A 10,623-nucleotide genomic window follows, 5' to 3' on the forward strand; every position below is an offset into this window, starting at 1 on the left:
CTTGCATATAGCATGTTTTGTCTGTCTCAAGCTTAACTTCCAACTTATTGCTGACACATACAGTACATCTCTGAGGAAGTACTACTGTGTGAAGGGGAATATATGTCACTCTTTACATCTAGTTTGGCTGTTCTCGGTACACAATCCTTTTGCCAGTGCACAGTATATGTCCTGATGTATATTCGAAACTGCTAAAACTGACTATACGAGTCTGCCTTATACTGAGTCTGACATTTAATATCCATCTAGCCCAATATTGTATATTTTGATTGACTGTAGCTCTTGCAAGGGTCTGTCTGATTCTGTTAGCTGAAGATGCCAAGGCATAAAATGGACTTTTCTACATGCAAAGAATATACTATGCCATTTATCTGTAGTCTTTCCCACTTGTAAGTGGTCTCTGCAGTTACAGATCCAGAGTACACTAAAGCAATTTCAAAAGCAGTTTGGGAAGCTGTTCTTTGGTACGAGGGAAAAAGAGATCACATCTTGAATGGCAGAAAATTGGCCCCCAGATCCTAAACACATTTATGTGGAACTTGGTTGATCTCATTATTTCTAAATAACCATATTAAGGAGTACAGCCTGTGAGCTTAAGTATTCACATACAAATACGTTCTACTGCAGTTAAGGCAACATAAGGTCAGCTCTGATTAGTATTTGGATGGGAGACTACCAACAAATATTGGGTGCTGTAGGTTATATTTCACTTCTATGTATCCCTTGCCTAAGGTAACCCTAGGAAATTCATTGGGTCTGCATAAGTCGACAGGTGAGCTGAAGGCGCACTTGCACATAGACATTCCTTACAGAAGAGCATGGTGCCAAATTTCTTTAACAGAACTCAGAATGAACCAATCTATCTTTGGCTGCAGAAATACTTAACTTGTTAAACCAGAAATTATGGCTTAAGCCCTTATTTGCTCTAATAAAATGATGAAGCAAAACAGTATAGGAATCCATATATATATAGTATAAATAAAGTACCTGCTATATAGTCATAAGAGTTGTGCTTTCTTATTTCAGAGTGGGTTGTTCTGTCTCTTGTTCTGTTCTAGGTTTAAAATAAGTTACACTGAACAGGCAAAGCAGTTTTTGCAATTACAGTACTGTATATATCCAGCCTTTGTCTCAGCCAATATGAGACAGCCAGATTTCAACCTACATTTTGCTCTCTTTACACTCGCTGTCTCTTGGTTCCACTGAACATCTCAGGGAACAAACATGAAGGCAACAGTCTGGAATCCAAATTTGGAACCCAAGAATCTTTTCTCTCCAGTGTTCTGTATGCATCATTTTCTTTATGACATCTTCCAAGCTCATACAGTTAGTTGCACAGTAAGCACACTGTTGTTTTTGTATTGTAGAAGTTGTGTTGTAAGCAAAATTGTAAAATAAGCAAAAAACGTACTATACTCTTTAAATCCCACTGGAAACGGTATTTGTTTTCATGGGCATGTAGCCTGTATATGAAGATCAAATAAAGGTCAAATATAATGAAAAATTAAGTTATTTCTAAATAAGGAGGAGAGCTAGCCATGAGATTTCTAGCCCTTTTGGGTTTTCCTACTGTTTTGTCCATCTCTCCCCCCTCCCCCCTTCTTTATTTAATTTTTATCCTTCCTTTTTCTTTGAACAGGACCCAAGGCAGCTTTACCACAGCAAATATATTTAGAATAAAAAGGCTCTCTTCTGGATACTGGACATAACAGGGGAATCAAGTGTGCGATAGTGTAATCCAGTGTGCCACTAGATGGTACTATTTCATATCTTACAACATTCCATTGAGGAAGTTTTCTCTATTTCTCTATTCTTGAGGTCTTGTAGTACCAAAACTCTCACAACTGTGAAAGGAGGACTGTTCTCTACCTGCTCTATGAACTATTCATTTAACCTGGAATGACTTGTCCTGGTCTCTGGGTCCCTGAAGTATGGTGTGTTTAATTTTTTTTTCAAAACCTTTTAACAAATAACCAAGCATGTAATCTTGCAATGGATGCAGTTCTATTTCGCATTAAAATACTGCAACTCAAAACATATCCAGCCATTCTTGTGGTCCTAAGAAGAGCAAAAGAATGAGAAGAAACACAGTCTGGATCATGGGTTACATAGGATGGAAACAATGCACTGCTGTTTGGTCTGCAGTATGTCAGCAATGCCATAGACACCTTCGCTGGGAGCATGCAAGTCAAGAGATGTGGAGAGGAAGAGTGAAAGCTGCAGAAAAGAGTCATTGATTTGGATTAGTATTGGATATGAGATGATAAATCAGTAGAAACCAACAAGCCCACCTTGAGACATTTTTCTGTTTGAGGCAAAGAGCAGAATGTCATTCTCACTCCCAGTCACAGTGGTTTGTGTGATACAAAACTGAAATACAAGAAAATTGGCTGCTTAAGCTCCACTACCTACAGTGCTGGAGGTTGTGATAGGAAGAGAAGGTACATCCCTAAACCAACCCTTAAAAGCTGGAGCATCCAAAAAGCCTCAGTGTCAAATGGGTGTGGGCATGTGTTGCATTTTGGTATAGTAAAACATATTTTATTGAGCAACAGTTATGCCTGAAAAAAAGTAGCTAACTAAACTAAATTTTGCAGGCTGCTACAAGCTATTAACTTGTTTACACAGGTAGAAATAAATAGAAGTGATGACTAAGAACCAATCAAGAAAAAGCCTGTTATTATTAACTAGTTGGGAAAAGCAGATGGAAGCTTTGAAGCTCCATAGCATATTTCAAATACCAAATTGATTGGCTGCATAATTGAAGTGCCAACTGTCATTTAATGGTGGTAGATTCAAAGAAATATCCATGTTAGTCTAGAAAACAGTATGCAAAGTCATCTTGTTCCACCTTTGAGATGAACTGAAAGAAATGCTGGTAGCATGAGCTTTCGTAGATTTAAGTCTACTTCTTCAAATGTCTGGGGCTTCTTTCTTTCAGTTCATCTCAAAGGTGCTACAAAATCCATTTGCATACTGTCATTTCATGGACTGATATGTAGGATTGCTATTTTACATTTCAGTAAAGTGGAAAATTAAAGAGGTTATAGAATATCAGGGACAGTAAAGATATTTTGCAGTCTTGAGCACAACAGCGCACAAGCTGGTGACCTCCATGTCAGTGGGGTGATGAATCTGCTCTGAATTTTAGTTCGGTGTTATCCAACATGCTGAATATATTTTGGGGATTAACGTCAAAGTTTAAACTAAGCCTTGGTGTGGATTCACTGCCTCCTCCTTTTCTCTCTTTCTCTCACACACATGTATCAAGGTGTGTGCTGCCAAGGCCAAGCCAATTATACATGCCTTTCATATGCGTAAATTTTAAAGTACATAAACTAAATATGTACATATTTTTAAAAGGCCAAGTCAGAGAGCATCTACTTGACAGACATTGATACGAGTTTCACATTATGTACCTACTTTGCAGGTCCCATTGCCGCTGAAAATATTTTAGGATTAATCATTTATTTAGCAATACATGAATGCCCCTGTGTTATTCTTACTCAAGTTTGCTGAAGATAACAAATGTCAGTGATCTGAAAGGCAACTAACCCACCTGCAGTTTGTTATACTAAGGAAGAAACTATTGGGTGTCCATTTTTAAATAAACCTGTATTACTGAAGTAGAAGACTGTAGAGCAATTTTGGCTGAGAACTCATCATACATCTGACACATGCTAATATCATGTAAAACATGTTCCCTGTGGTTTGGTCTGTCTGCACACTCACACGGCAATATCTTTGGAGGCTTTGTGTGCTGAGATTGACATCCTGATATTGGCCTGGCTGGGAGAAGGAAATCTCATTCTGAAGTGATGAGGTGAGGAATTGTCTCAGCTCAGACCACTGGTGGATTTCTGTTACCCTACAATGTAAACTAGCTTGGATCTCATACTCGGAGAAAGATGGGATACAAATTAAAATAATAAATTTTCCTTGTGGTTTCTTGTGCCTGAGTCAAGCACACATTTTGTTTTAGTGGTGAGAACTAAGTGGAACACACACACCCCTCCACTGCAAAATTATTACCCAAGCTGAATTAGAAACACCTGAAACATTTGTTGAACATTTCTTGATTTTCCTGTTAAATTTTGCCACCTTGACTTTATACAAATTAACAGATTGAGATATGCTGGGGTGGAAACTGGCACTGCTGAGTAAGAGGTCCATATTTTCACTCTGAAGTATTCCTGGAGTTTATCTGGAATTCTTTGCTTCTTTCTGGTTGGAAACTGGCCTTATAAAAACAAGCGGCGGGAGAGGAACTAACAGGCTTTTCCACTTTGTCATTTATCATCCCATATCCAATACTGATCCAAACCAATGACTCTTTTCTGCAGCTTTCACTCTTCCTCTCCACATCTCTTGACATGCATGCTCCCAGTAAAGGTCTCTATGGTATTGCTGACATACTGCAGACAAAAAAAAAAAAAATCCTCAAACACCCAAAATATGGTTAATTATCAGCACCAATAATAAAATGACAAGTATCAATTGATAGATTTTTCATCTAAAAATTAATCATTTTTACCAGCAAGCAAAAATGCAACTCTGTTTACTATCTAAAACCTGTTTTCAAAGTTTCCTCAAAGCAACTGGTGGCAACAGTTTTAAAAGAGAACAGTAAAAAGATAAGCTTAGATTAGAAATATGGTTAATTCTCAGGAATGGCAATACACTGATAAACATCAACTTACAATCATTGTAACAAGCAAGTTACTTGAGAAAGCAACATTCCTTATTCTCTAAAACCTGTTTTCAAAGTTTACCCACTGCTGCTGATAGCAGCACTGAAAAACAGAAGAACAATAAAAGATATATGTAAACCGAAAAAACAAATTACTGTATGGTTAATTCTTTGGAACTGCAAATGATGAAAATGATAAACAAATAAAACTTCAAGGATGTAAAACAGTTTCAGTCTTTACCAGAATGCAGCAGAGATAGCTCAGGTATGAAAATATAGGTAATAATAATTAGCCAATATTAAATTATAAACAACAGCCTGGTCATATTTCACCCTTTTGCTCACTGTCACTTCCATTCTTTACATTAGAATAGTCTGGAAAAAATATAAGCAGGCTAGTTCTTGTATGAGAGTGAATGCATTCCTTATCTTTATTTCATACACCTATGGAGATGAGTGAAGGAAGATATTTGTTTGGAATACTGTGCATGTAGATATCCAGATATATTTATGGCACTACTGAAAATACCCTGGTCTCTGCTTTATATTTAATAACCCACTTTGTAGCTAAACTCTAAAGGTGAGCAAGAGTGAGTGTTGCCAGGTTTTCAAAACAGCAATGGAGATAACTGAAATTCATGGCATGCAGAGTTGGCTAATCAGGATGTAATTGTTAACATGTTTGTGTTCTACCAAAATATCAAATTAAAGTGTTGATTGTAGTTAACTTAGCCATGCATTTCTCTGTAAAATTAACATATCGTCCACCACATTCATAAATTACTTGATATACTCCTAATAACATCAAAAATCCACCAAACAGTGATACCATTTTTGGACCAACCAAAATGCACAATATACATGTTGCAAGCTTTTGAAGCTTCACTGGCTTCTTCAGCAGGTAAGGTGTTAAAAACCATATAAGAAGAAAAAATGACGATGTTAGTAATAGGGCTGCATTTTGCTGTCTTTGTTCTCAGTTCAGATGGTATAGAGGGGTGTTTCTTGCAGGCTGGCACCTCATCCTTCTGGCCCAGTGGCAAATGGGAGATTCTCAAAGTCCAGGAAATTTAACATCTATTTGCAACACAAAAAGACACTTCCTTTGCAATCTTTTGCAAGGAGGAGGTGCCAGCGTAAGAAATACCCCTCCATACCATCTGAACTGAGAACAAAAACAGCAAAATGCAGGCCTATGACTAACATCTTCAATTTTTTTCCTCCTGTATGGTTTTTAACACCTTATCTGATGAACAAGCCAGTAGAGCTTTGAAAGTTTCAAAAGCTTCAAAACTGCAAAAATGGTTCAGGCAATGACCTTTTAAATCAAGTTAGCTTCTGGAAACTTGCTGGCTGCTATGGAATGGGGTTTTAAGTGGGTGTGTTTACTCTTTTCTTACACTGCTTTTAATTGGACTGTGCTTGAATATTATAAGGTCTGCTTTTAGGTCTGTCTGTCAGTTGCCTTGAGTTCTAGTCTTCAGAGAATGAGAAGATATAAAATAAAGATAACTTCCATGCAGATGTGTAAGTGGACTGTCAGAGAAGGACTGGTGTCCTCCATTCCTCCTTCAACAACTTTTTTGGTTTCAGTGCAAGCCACAGAAAGTCCACTATGAGAAGCATAAACATGTCACTAGTGGTTAGAATTCAGAGACATAGCCATATTAGTTTAGAATATCAGTAGACAAAGGGATTTAGTAGCACCTTTAAGATTGTGTGAAATAAGTTGTAGCATAAGCTTTGTAGATTTGGAATATATCCACACTGCAAAAAGAAAGTGTGTTGACACTACTTTAACTGCCATGACTCTGTCCTACAGAATCCTGGGATCTGTAATTTGGTGAGACACCAGAGCTGTCTGACTGACCAGACTGACCAAACCACAATTGCCAGGATTCATCAGGAAGGAACAATGACAGTCAAAGTGGTGTCAAGCTGCTTTATTTCTGCAGTGTGGATAGATCCTCAGTTACCATACACCTAAGGAAGTAGACCAAGTCCACAAAAGCTTATCCTAAAACATCTTTCATACAGTTAGGAGTTTATCACATTGGCTTTGCTCTCACAATAGATGTGGGATGTAACTTTAAGAAAGCGGATCTTATTGCATTTCCCTATTGCCTGGACTTCTCCAGACTCCTCCTGCATCTTTTCAAGAATGGGATTTTTCCATTCTTGAAAAGATGCAGCAGAAGCCCAGGTTACAAATGGGCTGCATACTCTGCAGCACTAGGAAAATGTGATATGATCCGCCGTCTTAAAGTTACATCCCACGCCTATCATAAGAGCAAACCCAATGTGATAAATCTCTTAGTCTCAAAGGTGCTACAAGACAAACAGGAGGACTCCTATTTGACTCCTTGGTCACTGACCTGTGGAGCCCCATGGGATTTTGTTTTGTCCCCAGTATTATTTAAAATCTACACAATACTAGAGAGAGAGATCATCCAGAGATTTGGGGTGAGGTGTCACCAGTATGTGGATGACATCCAACTCTATCTCTCCTTCCCATCTGATTATAAGGAAGCTGTCTCCATACTGAACAAGTGTCTGCTGTCAGTAATAGACTGGATGGAGGCAAACTAACTGAAACTAAATCCATACAAGACAGAGGTGCTTCAGGTCAGTTGGACAGGTCAGGGAAAAGGGACTCTGTTTGTGCTGGATGGGGCTACTCCCCCTGAAATCTCAAGCTCGCAGCTAGGGTGTGCTCCTGGACTCAACTCTGAGCCTGGATGCCCAGGTTTCAGCAGTGGCCAGGAGTGCATTTGCACAGTTAAAACTGGTGTGCCAGGTGCACCTATTCCTTGAGATGTCAGATCTGGCTATGGTGACACATGCCTTGATTACATCCTGTTTGAACTACTGTAACGCACTCTACATGGCCTTTGAAAACTGTTCAGAAACTTCAGCGGGGTCAAAATGCCACAGCAAGAATGTTGACCGGGGCCAGTCATAAGGAGCATATAACTCCCTTGTTGCAATAGCTTCACTACCGGTTCATTTCCATGCACAATTCAGAGTGCTTGGTCATGACCTATAAAGTCCTACATGGCTTAAATCCAGACTATTTGAGAGACCGTATTTCCCCATAGAGCCCTAAAAACTTCAAGGAGAAGGCTTTCTCTTGGTTCTGCCAAGATCACAGGCTCGCTTGGTGAAGACACATGAGAGCGTCTTCTCGGTGGCTGCTTCCACCTTCTGGAACTCCCTTCCACAGGAGACTAGGCTGGCCCCTAGCAAGCAAAAACATTTTTATTTAGGCAGGCTTTTATATGGGGTATGTATTTTAGATTTTTTTTTAACTTTTGTAACCATTTCCTTCCTTCTCATGATACCAAAAATCTGCTGCTGAGGGCAACGGCCTCATTCTGCCTAATGTCAGGGCCAACCCTGGGGATTTCTCATCCTTCACAGCAATGATGAAAACATAGGTTATTTATCTTTGTGTCAGGCTGCCAGCAAACATTTACAAGGCTGTGATAACATCTGAAGTGTTCTGTAATATCTGAATGCTATTAAACGGTTGCCTGGCGTGTGGAATTGAAATCCGGTTGACGCATTTCCTTTCTGGATTCAGGGGTGGGACTTGAGAATTGGTGGACTTGCTTAAAAGGCACCAAACTTTGTGTGGTTGTAGCTGGAAGGGGTACAGATAAGCAACCTGTCCAACATTCACTGAACAGCAGGAACTGTTTAGACTTTTGGCTTTCTGAAGCAAGAAAGCAAAGAGGAGCAAACCCAAGGAAGGAGCATCATGAGTACCGCAGGCAAAGTAAGTGACTAATGACATGTTCCTTCTTCACAGAACTTGGGAAAGTTACTTTTCTGGACCACTGTTCCCAGAACCCTACAGCCAGCATGCCCAAGCTTTGATTGTTGTTCATTTGTGTTCCTAGTACAAAATTAAGATTGAATTATATGGTGATTAATTAGGGGTATTAAAAAGAGGTAGGCCACATTTTATATGCCTTTATTTAGGGGTTTTTTTTATTTGATGTCACTTTAAATTGTAATTGTAACATTGCATTAAAATTAATAGCACTAGCATAAATTCTACCTTAGTCAATCTCAGCTTGGAAAATGGAAAATACAGTTACTAAAGGAACGGTCTTCATAGAATAGGTTGTATAAATAAGAACAAATCTTGAGGCAAATAAGCGCAAAAGCACAACATACAGTTATTTGAAAGGCTAAAGTGTTTAAATGTAATTCAGGAAAAGTTATGTATGTTTTAAAAGGTTCTTCAAAGTTAAATATACAAACACTAAAATTTAGGACATATCCCACTAATTTCACCTGAAAGTTAAATACATGCTTAGCTCATTCCATCTGAAAGTGCTCAGACTTGGCAATGCTATCTTTTCCAGCTGTTATCAATGCAATACATTGCATCTTGCTTGCCAATATGTCTCATTTTCATTCGGGACCAGGAAAAGCTCATAGCTTATATTTGCTCTTCTAATTTGTTTCTAGATGCATAAATACATCACAAAAAGTATTACGTTATCTTAAAATGGTGCATTAAAAAAACTTTTTTCATCAATACTGTATCTTTTAAATGTTTTCTGTGCATATATTTCCTACATTTGAAATCATTTAAAAAGCAATTAGGAAGTATTTTTAGGTTCAGCATATATGGTGAAAGCAGCATATTTTCAAATGGCCCTGAAACCATACTACATTCAAACTATAACCAGCAGTAGAGGAAGGTCTCTCCTGAAGAGCTGCCCTTTTTAAGTACAAATTAAACCAGAGCTTGGAAAATAAAATGTTTGGGCTGCAGCTTCTTGAGTCCCCAATCAGTATAAATTATAATGTGCATTCAAAGTCTTGAAAAAACCTTGCAAAAGCTAAGTTCACTACGACGTGGATGTTCTTTTATTGTCATTTTCCATGTTAACATATTTTGGAGACTGGAGCTGTTGCCATGGATCTAGAACTCTCCCCTTTTGTTGTTGTGTGCCTTCATGTCATTCCAACGTATGGTTACCTTAAGGCAACCCTATCATGGGGTTTCTGATAAGATGAGTCAGGGAGATTTGCCAGAGCCTTCCCCTGAGGCTGAGATGTTTATCACACTATGCTCTTAAAGAGGTACTTTCCAGTGTGACTCCTCTAGCTGCCTCCGGTTGCATGCTGGGATTGGCAGTTTTAAGGAGTTGAACTTCCTGCCTGAGAATCTAAATACCCTCCTTAAACTCCGAATCCCAGCATGCAACAGGAGGCAGCTAGAGAGTCACATGGAATGTACCTCTTTAAGGGCGCTCGATAAACACTGAGAGAGTGTGACTTGCCCAAGGTCACACACCCCCCCAAAATTCCCCAGGTACTTGGGACCACATGGTTTCTGGAGCCAGAGTGGACTGTGTGGAATATCCCCTGTGGAACTTTACTGAACCAACCGAGCTCTCCAACAGATGGGGGGTCATAATTTTCTAACCCCCTTCCTACCTACTTAGGCAAACTGTTCGCTCTCCTACAACAAAAATGACCAAATAGAATCTCAGACATGAATCCAAACAACTCATAGTCATCAGGGTGCACGCTAAGCCCTAAGTCCATATGGGATGCAGGACCTTTCAGTTTAGGAGAGATATTTAGAACTCTCAGCCAGAGAGCTTTAGCTCTTTCCAAAACTTCAAATCCCAGAATGCATAGGCTTTAGCCACAGCAGTTAAAATGGATCATAATACAATACAGTTGGCCCCCATATCCATGGATTTTTTTATCCATGGATTCAACCATCCATGACTTGAAATATTACAAAAATAAAGTTCCAAAAAGCAAATCTTGCACCATTTACTATGCCATTGTATATAATGGGACTTAAACATTCATGGATTTGGTATTCATGAGGAGTCCTAGAACTAAACCAATGGGATACCAAAGGACTCTGTAACTGCACAGTGGTGAGTGGGGGCCTATAT

At 38.9% G+C, this 10,623-nt stretch overlaps 2 protein-coding genes across 6 annotated transcripts in view; one reads left to right on the forward strand and one right to left on the reverse strand.

Moving 5' to 3' along the window:
• The window catches only part of C5H4orf17 (chromosome 5 C4orf17 homolog), a 54,277-nt gene that overhangs the window by 15,176 nt on the left and 28,478 nt on the right, over positions 1–10,623 (reverse strand). The window contains exon 1 of one of the 2 annotated variants that reach the window (XM_042470758.1): positions 988–1,192. The exons of the other annotated variant lie outside the window; for it this stretch is intronic. The gene's annotated coding sequence lies outside the window, so the exon portion shown is untranslated. Of the gene's footprint in view, positions 1–987; positions 1,193–10,623 lie in introns of those variants that run through there. 2 annotated transcript variants of the gene reach the window in all.
• The window catches only part of LOC121932243 (alcohol dehydrogenase 1A), a 24,825-nt gene continuing 22,500 nt past the window's right edge, over positions 8,299–10,623 (forward strand). Inside the window, exon 1 of one of the 4 annotated variants that reach the window (XR_006104294.1) lies at positions 8,299–8,468. Coding sequence is in view for 2 of the 4 variants with exons in the window: in XM_042470755.1 (XP_042326689.1) it covers positions 8,451–8,468 (18 nt within the window). In the remaining 2 variants the exon portion in view is untranslated. The remainder of the gene's footprint in view (positions 8,469–10,623) is intronic. The other 3 variants (XR_006104293.1, XM_042470755.1, XM_042470754.1) reach the window with 3 other exon arrangements.

This window comes from Sceloporus undulatus, chromosome 5 (assembly GCF_019175285.1).
Source record: "Sceloporus undulatus isolate JIND9_A2432 ecotype Alabama chromosome 5, SceUnd_v1.1, whole genome shotgun sequence".
Lineage (NCBI taxonomy): Eukaryota > Metazoa > Chordata > Lepidosauria > Squamata > Phrynosomatidae > Sceloporus > Sceloporus undulatus.